The 11,401-nt window shown below is 37.7% G+C and overlaps 1 protein-coding gene across 1 annotated transcript in view; it reads right to left on the bottom strand.

Moving 5' to 3' along the window:
* Positions 1-11,401, bottom strand: part of LOC129805573 (proto-oncogene tyrosine-protein kinase ROS) — a 49,827-nt gene that overhangs the window by 4,311 nt on the left and 34,115 nt on the right. The window contains exons 5-11 of the mRNA XM_055853573.1: positions 9,407-9,646; positions 8,087-8,234; positions 1,438-6,533; positions 1,080-1,373; positions 587-1,017; positions 384-523; positions 165-221 (exon numbers count right to left, since the gene is read on the bottom strand). Of these exons, the coding sequence (XP_055709548.1) occupies positions 165-221; positions 384-523; positions 587-1,017; positions 1,080-1,373; positions 1,438-6,533; positions 8,087-8,234; positions 9,407-9,646 (6,406 nt within the window). The remainder of the gene's footprint in view (positions 1-164; positions 222-383; positions 524-586; positions 1,018-1,079; positions 1,374-1,437; positions 6,534-8,086; positions 8,235-9,406; positions 9,647-11,401) is intronic.

Below are 11,401 nucleotides of genomic sequence, written 5' to 3'. Positions count from 1 at the left end.
GTGGTGAAAATGGGAGGTATTCTTTTGCATCTGTTCGAGATATCAACTTTAGGTTTTCAAAGGACCCCTCCCCCTCCTTAAAATCGATACCGCAGCATTCGTAAAAGAATACCCGAATCCAGTGTTAAGGAATAGTTTTGTTAGAATGACAGGGGAAAATTTACCTGAATTGTGATTATGGTTTTCGTCGGCGAGTAAATATGATCTGTTAAAAATGCCACCTGAGGGAAAGAGGGAGACAAGCGGGGGTTAAGATGATTTAGCCAAATTTTCATTGTATAATTTTTTGTCATGCAAATCCTCAAAATCACCAAATAATAGGGACTCTGGAGGGGTACAATAGAACGTTCGATAACTTGGGAATTGGCAGTAAAATTTCTCACCATTTCGATACATATGCTGCATCGTGATCTGAATGGAGTCATTTGTGTTGTCCTTTAGTGCCTCTACCACTTCTAGGCAGTATCTGAATGTTGGTCTATCCTCTGGACAGTAACTCCAGCATTTGAGCATCAATTGGTACCTTTACAGAAAAATTACATTGAAATACACAATAGTCGAGAGGGGTTTGTCGTAGTTAACTTACAGATCTTCAGGGCAATCTGTTGGTCTCGTAAGACGTCCTCCATCTCGAACATACTGGAGAACTTCTTGATTATTTCGTGCAGGATAGGGTTGTTGACCTAGCGTCATAATTTCCCAGCATAGAACACCGAAAGCCCAAATGTCCGACTGGGATGTAAAGACGCCGTCTACTAAGCTTTCAGGTGACATCCAGCGAACGGGCAGAAGTCCTTCGCCTTCCTTTCGGTAGTAGTCGTTCTTGTAAATGTCTCTAGCCAAACCGAAATCTCCAATCTTAACAACTCTTCCCTCTGGATCAACTGAGGAGACTAAGCAGTTTCTACAGGCTAAATCTCTGTGGACGAAATGCATCTCTTCAAGATAGCGACATCCTGAAGCTACATCAACACACATCGAGACGAGATCCAGTAGGGTCAGTGATGAAGGAGTGTCCTAAAAAATAATATTTCAATCCTCAAAGTCTTCGTTACATTTTGATTCTTCAAAAAACTTACAACTGACGTCCGACTCTGACGCAGAAAACTGAGAAGATCTCCTCCTTGCATCAATTCCATGATAATATACAACGGATCTAGGTCAAGACATACACCAATAAGACGTAGAATGTGTTCGTGTTTGAAGTTGCTCATGAGGTGGGCTTCTTGCAAAAATTCTGCTTTCTCCTGTTCTGTTGCACCTTTTCTCAAAGTCTTGATTGCAACACGAGTTTCTGGATATTCAGGATACTTTACGCAACCTTCATAAACTTCTCCAAAAGCTCCTCTTCCCAGAAACTTGGTCATTGTAATCTAGAATTTGTACGTAAGACATAAGAATTGGCAAATCCTAAACCTAGACAACTAAAAACCTTACCTGATCCCTTCGTATTTGGGGCAATGAAGCCACATCAGAATCTGATAGAGGTCCCGTTGTGTACAAAACATTGATATGGAAACTAGCTCCATGTGGTAATTCTCTCAAATTTGCTAACTCAACGTCTGGCATTCGTGGTGCAGCATCAGGAAAAAATTTCTTATCTGTGTCCCTTCTTACAAATACCGTTATGATGCATACTACAAAGGCGATTAGCAATACAAAGCTCATAGATATTACTATGATGATTATCATGCTGCTTTTGTTAGGTGCGTCTACGTAGGGTTCGCTAATTGGTTCGCTAGTAGAGCTGTAAGGACCCCAACCGTAAGCATTGCGAGCCCTGACCCTGAACGAATACGCATGGATTGGAGTTAGTTCCTGTGGTATCCAATACAATTCTGTACCGTTGTAGTAGATTTTCCATTGATCGTCAACAGGAGGATCTACTGACCAATCGGAATTGCTTTCAGATAAGGTCATATTGTTGTTAATTATTCTATGCAAGGAGATTTTTTCCACATCTTCGCTGTTAACTTCAAGTGTAGGAGATCGTCGAACTCGATTAGATAAGGGCTTTGTTTGTAGTGCCTCGAGACTGTATTCTTCAATAGGAGCTCCGTTGTCCTTAGGAGGTTCCCAGGACACTTTGTACACATCTCCACTTAAGTGTTTCACAAGAGGTTTGCCTGGAGCTGTAGGTTTATCCCCTAGAGTTTCAAACTCCGAACGACCATCAGGTGGCCAAGAATACGGTGAATCTCTTTTTGGGTAGTAGAGCAAAACGTAGAACCTATAAGTTGTCTTAGGTTCTAAGTTGTCTACGGTGAATGTACCGTTGTAAGGTGAAAATTCGTTAGGTTGGGCAGAATCGTAAACTACAACTGGTGAAATTGAGGGATTGTTCAGCACCATGTATCCTAGTTGGAAACGAGAAACATTTCCATGTGGCTGCCAGGTGATAGTCAATGAAGTCGAAGTAATCAGTAGAAGGGTAATATTATCTGGTTCCTGGAATGTTTCTACTCCCACAACATCACTCTCAGAAAATGTGTCATTTGTAGAGTAGGCCCTCACCCAAATCCTATAGGATTGCTGGGGGATAAGTCGATTTAGCGAATGATAGGTGGTGTAGACAAGTTGCTGTTGTCTGTTACGTATGCCATTGCTAGGATTTTCCGTTTCCCAATGAACTTCATACCATATTTCGTTACTGTTGAATTCTAGAGGTTGGTGCCATGTTACATTAACTTCATTCGGACTTATCACTTCGACTTCGATATCAGTAGGTTCCGAAGGTGCTCCAGCTGCTGTTGAGAAAATTTTACTAGGTCCTAGATTTATGCGAATCTGCAACTTATCAGCATAGTAGTTGTTAACGCCAATTTGAAATTTGTACTTTGTAAAGGGTTTCAGTCCATGAATAGTCTTGATATTTTCAAACGAATATACCGCTTTGCACGTTGTAGCATTGCACTTGCCTCCATCGTTATGGTGGTAATCAATTGGTCTATAGAGTATAACATACTTGATGGCTGGTATGGGAAAGTTACATCCAGATGCTGGTGTTGGTATTGGAAGCTTCAGTTTAATTGTATTTGCTGTCGCTGATAAAAGGCTAGCTTCGTATTTTGATGATTCCCTTAAATTTGGAATAATGCATTTTTTATTAGGGTAGCCTTGATGGTATAGAGCTAGGAGAGATTGGGCTTTAGGAACTGAGAAGTTGTAGAATTTTGTGCTGTGATCATTCTTCGCATGGATCATACTATTGTGAGTAATCCAATATATTCTCGAAGAGTCTTTGACAAAAGTCAGTGAGGAATCATTGTAGTGAAATCCTAAGGATTTACAGTGTTGCGTAGTTAGTCCACTTGAATAAAAATTGAGTTCTTTGTCAGTCCAGATCATGTGAGTTTCCCTTTCTGCTTTAGTTTCAAGTGCAAATGGACGGAAGATTGAGATGAGTGACATATTAGGACATCCTTCTGAGGGGAAAAGTTCCAAGTTCATGATAGTACCGGTGTAGATGTTGTAGGAAATCACTTGGAATGCATCGCTATTTTGGTCATCATATTTATGTTCGGTCCAGAATATCATACGATCCATAGGGGAGACTAGAATATTTCGGATAATCCCTTCGCGTCGCACCAGTTCAACAACACCACCCTTGTAGGCTTCGTACTTAGTCAAATCCAGAGTGGCTAAAACCGATGAATTACCCTCCATATGTGACCAATAGAGAATCCTTTCCACCCAGTCAACCGCTAAGGATAGCGCTTCTGAATTTATTGTTAGCAACTTTAGTTGCGTCGTGCCATTATAGGACATTATTTCGTTCACCTCGTTAATCCAGAAAATTTTTTTCTCTCTTGCAATGTAGGTCATGAATTTTACTGCATTTCCAGTACTCAGAATAGGATCAATGCGCTTGAGATCCAAGTCGACACTAACAATTTGATCTTTCGTGGAAACCAATACCCTTGGAATGGACTTTTCCTTGATCGTCTCAATACCTAGAGGTTTGGTATATTCTCCACTATCTGCTTCTGTGAAAGCTAGAACTTGGAAGAAATAGGTAACATTCCGCACAAGATTGGTGAGGACCATTTCCTCAGTAGATGAAGGGACTTCTACATTGTCGCATTTTTGGTTTTCTTTGAAATCCTCCTCGTACCAGCATTTTATCCGATAACCCAATATAGGTCCATTGGGTTGTAGTGGTGGACTCCACCTGAAGGTCGCTGTGAGATTGAGGCCACCCCTTAGAGGATCGTCGTAGTGTGTAATGAAGATCCTAGGATTAGTAGGCGTTGTCGGTTTGGCGGCTGGAGAATGGATATGACTTCTAGTTGGCAAGGCTGATCCCCAGAATGTGAAAGCTCTAACAGTAATATCCAGAGGAGTATAGGGTTGTAAAGAGTTTGATTGATGATGCCATATAGGTTCCGTTACCTCTCTGACTATATCTTTGTGCTTTGAAGCATGAATACGAATTTCGTAAAAGACCTGACCGTAGTTGACGTTATTTACAGGTTCCCAAATGATATCGAACGATGTCCAAACCCCACGAATTTTGATAGTCTTGTTGTTGACTTGATTTGGTATTACATTGATGAATGATAAGTTCGCCGGGTAAATGTGATGAGTAGGATCAATTACAGAAATTGCACGGATCCCATTGAGTTTTGTATTGTTGATCTGTGCCAAATTCTTCCCCATCATATCCCCAACAATCACTGTTCGGTTGTCCTGAAGCCATAGGAGTCTGTCACTAAAGTGTGTTAAGGGACCTTGTAAAGATGCTTCTCCTAATTTGGTCTCAACCACACTGACATTTTGAATTCTACTTCCTGACATTGGGGCACTGTACAGGCTTGAACTGTCATACCTCCTCACAATCCAATAAACTAGTTGGTTGTCCATGTCCAACGTAAGGCCCATAACTTGAAGTCCTGAGTAAAGTTCCACACTGTAATAGGTTTTACGATTTTTACCATTTAGCCGACACGATTCAACCGCATGACCTGTTGAGAAGTAAATATATCCTCTCAGGGAGTCTATGCGTAGTTCCTTCGCTAAAGCTAGTATTGGTAATGTTTCTTGTTGTTCTCCATTTAGGTGGCTCCTCGTTATTAGTTGCTGGGATGGGTTAGACCAGTACAGTCTCTTTCCTATCCAATCCACAGCGATGCTTTCGACAGTATCAAAGTCTCCGAGTTTAGTTGTAGATCGGCTGGTTCTGTTGAAGAAGTTCAGACTAGAGTTACTAACGAAGAACAACATATCTTCAATCCATGCAATGTCCGATACGTAGTGTTCCCCTAGTTCGGTTTTTGAAATCAAGGTATCGATGTGCTCTCCAATAACGTCGCTCTGCAGCAAACCATTGTCTGATGACCAAATTAGGTAGCGGTTGTGAAGGGAGTTCAGAGTTTTGGCGCGAAACTCCGTACTCCAAGGACCCTTGCCTGTAGATGTATAAGCTGCTGCCCTGAATGTGTACATGGTATTTGGTCGTAAGTCATCGACATTCAAGTGAGAACTTTTGATGTCCCGGTATGTGATTTTAGACGTTTCATTCATGATCTCCAGTTCGTACTTCCAGTTTTGCCAAGTACCTTTCCCCTGGTTACCCAATAAATGAGGTACACGCCAAGAAACTTTAGCTTTTCGAGCACTCAATAGAGCCTGGATATTGCTAGGTGGATTCACGGGGATGGGAATTGGCTGGGCAGAATTGAGATTAATACAGAGGGAGATGTAAGTTCGATTTGAAAGACCTGGATAAGCATTGTGGAAGTAGTTTTTCTGATACGGATGAAAATCTTCAGTGATTATATGTTCCCCATTAGTCCAATAAAACAGTCCATTAGCCATTGCCAAAGATTTAACGACATTGAATCTGGGTTGGATTGTGTTTTTTCGGATGTCTTCCTGATCTTTCCCGTCCAAAGAAACCGAGATTACAGTATTATTGTCTTGTAGCGGTACTAAAATTCTAAATCCCGTATGATCTACTGCAAATGGTGCCAGGTTTTGCCCTTGAATCATATGTAGGGGCTTCACTTTGTGTTTCACCCCATTTGATATGTCTCCAAGATCAAGACGAAATAAACCACTATCCATGGTATTTCCTGTAATCACCCAAAAGAGATATCCATTGAACGGATCCACTTCGATATGGTCAGGTTTTCTGACCAAACCAGCTGTGGCTACAGTTAAGCCATTGCCATCCAGATCGCAACGGGATATCTGCCAAATTCGATGGCTATGAGGATATCTCACCTCCCCCAGAATGTACAGATGATCATTCAGCCAATCAATTGAGAGTAGCTGAGGGAGAAAGTTGAATCCAGAATAGGGGGACAAGACCGTAGTTTTAGGACCTATGACTTCTAATTGGGCTTTGTAGACAAATCCCGAGTCCTCTGAGACGAAAAGGAGTTGCTTAGCAATGTGTATTGCTATTCCTTGTATCAGATTGTTTGTTGTGTAGAACTCCTTTGAGGGCTCTGTAAGGAAGTCTGATCCTTGGTACAGGACAGAATACTCCGTGCCCAAAATGAAGGTTGGATTTGGCTCATTGTACGTCACTAAATTAAAGAAAAGTTTACTACTATAAGTAAAAGTTTTAATTTAGATCCTTATACGGGCTTCAGACTTGAGACTTAGCCATTTGGCTTAATTGCTTTAATTTTTCAACAATCAAGATCGTTTGGAAAAAATTGACTTATAACTGAATTATTAAATATAATACCCTATTGAATTCTAAAAAAGCAATAAAATTGGTTACTATTTAGGATTTTGTGACCGTCGGGAATTGAGCTAAATCTCTAGTCTGAAGACCGCTTTATTGTCTAATTTCGTAAAGAGGTTATTTTGAGATTTGAGGTTAAGGTAATGTTAACTATCCTAACCTTAAAGGAATATCTGGAGGAGAGATTTTCAGGTGCTTCAAGTTTATTTTACTAGCGGTAAAGTTTGGATATCACTAAATGTTTTCTTTTAGATGAAAAGAATCGATTTACTGTATAGCGATGATAAATTTTTTAAACTTAACCTAAAATATTCAACAAGATATATACCTAAATATAATCTTCAAGTTTCAGAAATTCGACAATGATGCTCTTGAATAAAACAATATATTTAACAAATTTTTAAGAATCTTTGTTGCGCTTAATTTGGCCATTTAAAAAATAAAGCTACTTGTATATTTTTCTGAAAATCTCGAACACTTTCTCTTTTAAACGCATTAAATTTTAACCTCAACTTTTTCTTCTAATAGAATTGTGTCTTCTAAAATATCTAAGAACTTCAAATTATTGCGCATAATTCTCTTGTCTAGTCTGTTTGGTAAAGATATCACTTTGAATTTAAGGTTATATTTAATGTAACCTCAAAAATTCGAGTTGCATTGTAAATTGGAATGTTTTGTTTTGAATTTGAATTAATATATTTAAAATTGAAATTTCAAATATTTTACAAAATATTTGTAATTTTTTTTAGACAATATTTTTCTTCCCGACTTAACATGCTACTAAAATTTTGCATATAAGTACTAAATCTTAAGTTGTAGAAGCAATGGTTTTAACAGATGAGACAGTGGATTTTGTATAAAATGACCTAAGAAAATATGTTTTAAATGCAAAATTTGAGAATATTTGAAAGTTATTAATGATCCTAATACCTCAATTATGGCTTAAAGTAATTTCTGATCAATTTTACTTTATTTACTGATATAATATTTTACTAAATTTATTTAAAAAATATTTTACTGATAAAAATGCGTATTTTACTTGCAATACAGTAAGGTAAGATGGGGTAATTTGGAATCATGTCTATTTTAGAATTTTGAGATTTTCTCATTGTTTCAGGTGGTTAAAGAGAAAAAGAAAACCACGAACAAGTACAAGACTTTACATGCAAGAGTACTTCTTCGTTAGATTTTCGTTTTGTCATCTAAAACTGTTAGGAAATCTTAAAGTTCCAAATTACACATGATTCCAAATTACCCTATCTGACCCTATAAGCGAAAATTTTTAGAGGTTACCTAAAATAAAGGTAAGTATTTTGAGGTTAAATCTAAAATAACCTCACTTTTATAATAACCTCTATCACAAATTGAAAAAAAGAAGCAATATTTTACCTTCTGGTTCAGGTGGTGTTGCTACAATTGTAGAAGCTGCTGGTCCTTCTCCTTCAGCATTTCTCATTGTCACGGAGACTGAGTAATTGTTGGAGGGTGTTAGCTTTTCAAACATGTAAAAATGTGTCTTTTCCGTGGCAGATATATCCTGTAATTTTAACAATTTAAACCATAATGAGCATCAGCGAAGAATGAGCGCGTCAAAATGATGATTAAAGCCAAAGAGAAAAAAAGTAATTTAGTTAATGCAGAGACACAGCAATTTATTAGGATAATTAATTTGCAACGGATATAAGTTTTTTCTGGAAGCTGTTTTCAATTGACAAGTGAGATTATATACAGAATTTCTCTTGCAAGAGACTGGTCAATGGGAAAAACGGAAAGAGAAACACTGACCCTCACCATCGAAGTATAAATTGTTAATTAATTCCAATTCTAATGAAGTGTTTTATTCAATTTTCGGCTGAGTTTTTTTTTTTACACATTTGACAATTCTCACAAGAAAAACCGGAAATATGTTAATTGATGGTGATTTTTGGTAAGCTTGATGAGCTTCAAACGCGCCCTCCTAATGATCTTCTGCAAAACAGCTTCCATTTGCGTTATATTTTTAAGATAATTTTTACCATTCATCGTGCATCATTCCGTTAGTGAATAAATTTAACTCGATAATCCAGTAAATTAGTGAAAGACGACAAAGAAGGAGTGCTTTGCAGATCACGTGTGTTTGTCGGTGCAAAATAGAGAGAAAAAAGATCAATTTGAAAGGTTTTGCTTTTGAGCGAAGCTTGTGATCTCTATTGATGGTTCAAGGTGATCATAAAGGCTGTATGCAAGTTAGTGCGAGAGGAAACACTTAAATAAGAAAAAAAAATTGTCTGAAATAATATGACATCAAGAATTAATGAGTGTGAGAAACAGCGATCTACGACAAACAATACACAACATTTTCTGATGAGGACCGGTGCAAGTGATCGAGCGATCGACTAGAGATAGCGATCGACGTGTGGGATGAGGCGATTGCATTATAAAACGTGGTGAGAGAATTGCATTGAACCACCAATAGAGAAGTGCCAAGACTTGATGTTCTCATCGTCAACTTTAATCAATGCTGAGAGATAGAATTTTTAAGAAAAATCATATAGAGAAAAGATACTAAAAGCAGAAAATAAGAGGTTTATTTTTTAATGATAAACCCCTTTCAATATCACAGTAAAAAGAAATTTTCTACTTGAAAGATTCTTGGTGCAAAAGAGATTTCACAGCTACTGAAGAACAAGTTTTTACAATCTCATTTTCAAATCTTAATGAATGTGACACCTTTAGCGCGGAGATGTTCAATGACAAATCCCTGATCTGCAGCACATATGAGAGAACCGGCCCATTGGGGAATGGGCCGGGTTCCCATGTCACAGATATCCTTGTGTGATCAACAGCCACTGCTCTTACAATTGCTGGCTCCGACAGGGGAACACCCATGGGCAACGTACTAATTATCACACTCTGCTCAGACGTCAGGAACTCATCGTGTTGCTTGGACAGGAGAAGAGCTACACGAAACTGCAAAGGCAGAAGAAAATTATCACTAAACAATATTGAATTTCCACGAACAGACGCTCAAGATAGAACCCTTATCTATAATATTATAAAAATATTCTCTATATATTGCTGATATACGCAAAACATACACAAAATTTGCACTTTTGTTTTGGCGCTCGAGCTCGAGCCTTGATATGAGTTTTCTTATATCGCGCACTTGTGAAAGCATTATGGACAATCTTAATTTTATTTAAACAAATTTATTTTTCAATCAAGAAAATTCTGAAAAAATATCTCGTTCACTTTTATTGAATTTTTCATCGTCATAAAACCAATAAATCCTACAATGAAAACTTATCATAATGAATACCCTTTCAATAAGCTTAAAGGACAATGGGCAGAAATGTATGGGAGCTGGTCCAACCCTTCGCCAGAGATGGGACTAGGCCCATTTTGTAGGTGTTGGTGTATGACTTAAACTTGCTTTTTTACTGCTCGAACTCAAAGAGAGAGCAGTTATATAAGGTAAAGTACCCTTACTCGACCGGGTTCCTCTATTCGACCGGTGGGTCAATTTTTGAATATTTGATGGTGAATTTCATCAATTTCTATGAATTTGTCACTGATTCGTATTATTTAAAGAATAATTGACCTATTAATGTTAGATCATATACAAAATATTATAGCAAATATAATTAAATTGAATAAATAAATCTACCGGTCGAATAGAGGAACCGGTCGAATAAAGGGTACTTTACCTTAATCGACTTTTTTTTCAACTTCTCACTGTTCTGGAGCATAAACGGTAAGAGATATCAACTTCCGGTCTTCGATGACCCCTCCTCAAATGACATTATCTCGTACCCAACCTCTTTATTATTCCCCCCTCCAATTTCATATGTTCCCTATCCCTCAAAAATAGGTCAAAAATGAGGTTTTTACAATTTTGTAAAAAAATTGCCCAAGCTTTTTCAATGATTTTTGGTTATGTTTTAGAGCTGGTCCTGGCGAACATTTCACCCAAACATACCTATAGCCGGAAAATTCGTCATTTTGAATTATTGAAGGTCAAATTTCAACCACTTTGGAAGGCTCATTTTTCAACCGATTTGGTTAAATTTGGATTTTTTGGAAAGGTATTGCAATTTCGAACCCGGCTGTATCGGTCTTCAACAGTAATGAACCGGTTAAGTACCGATTTTTGAATAATTTTACATCCCTAATAATTGATATTCCCTAAAAATAGTGTTTTTTTTTCAATTTTTCTCAAAATTGGCCCAAGCTTTTTCAACGATTTTTGGATATGTTTTAGAGCTGGTCCAGGCGAATATTTCGGCTAAACATACCTATAGGTATGTTTAGGTATGTTACGTACCTATAGGTATGTTTAGGTACCGGTCATATATGACCGGAAAATTCGCCATTTTGAATTATTGAAGGCCAAAGGTCAAATACTTTGGAAGGCTCATTTTTCTTTTTGGGTAAATTTGGATTTTTTAGAAAAGTATTGCAAATTAGAACCCGGCTGCATCGGTCTTCATCGGTAATGAATCGGTTAAGTACCGATTATTTGATTTTCAAATGCTTTTGTGATTTATGAATCAATTTGATCTCTAGTAGATCAGTGATTCCAAAAGATTATGCAAAAAGTTAATTCACGGTGAGCTCTATCACGTGAGTTCGAACATTCCGCAAAGCTGGGACGCTTTGCCATCTCTTTTTTTTAAATAACGGCATATCGTAAGTTGTTGGCGGCAAATAACGTTTTCTGAAAGA

Source organism: Phlebotomus papatasi, chromosome 3, assembly GCF_024763615.1.
Source record: "Phlebotomus papatasi isolate M1 chromosome 3, Ppap_2.1, whole genome shotgun sequence".
Taxonomy (NCBI): domain Eukaryota; kingdom Metazoa; phylum Arthropoda; class Insecta; order Diptera; family Psychodidae; genus Phlebotomus; species Phlebotomus papatasi.
Note: the sequence above shows the minus strand (reverse complement) of the source record. Positions and strands in the feature narration are given on the sequence as shown.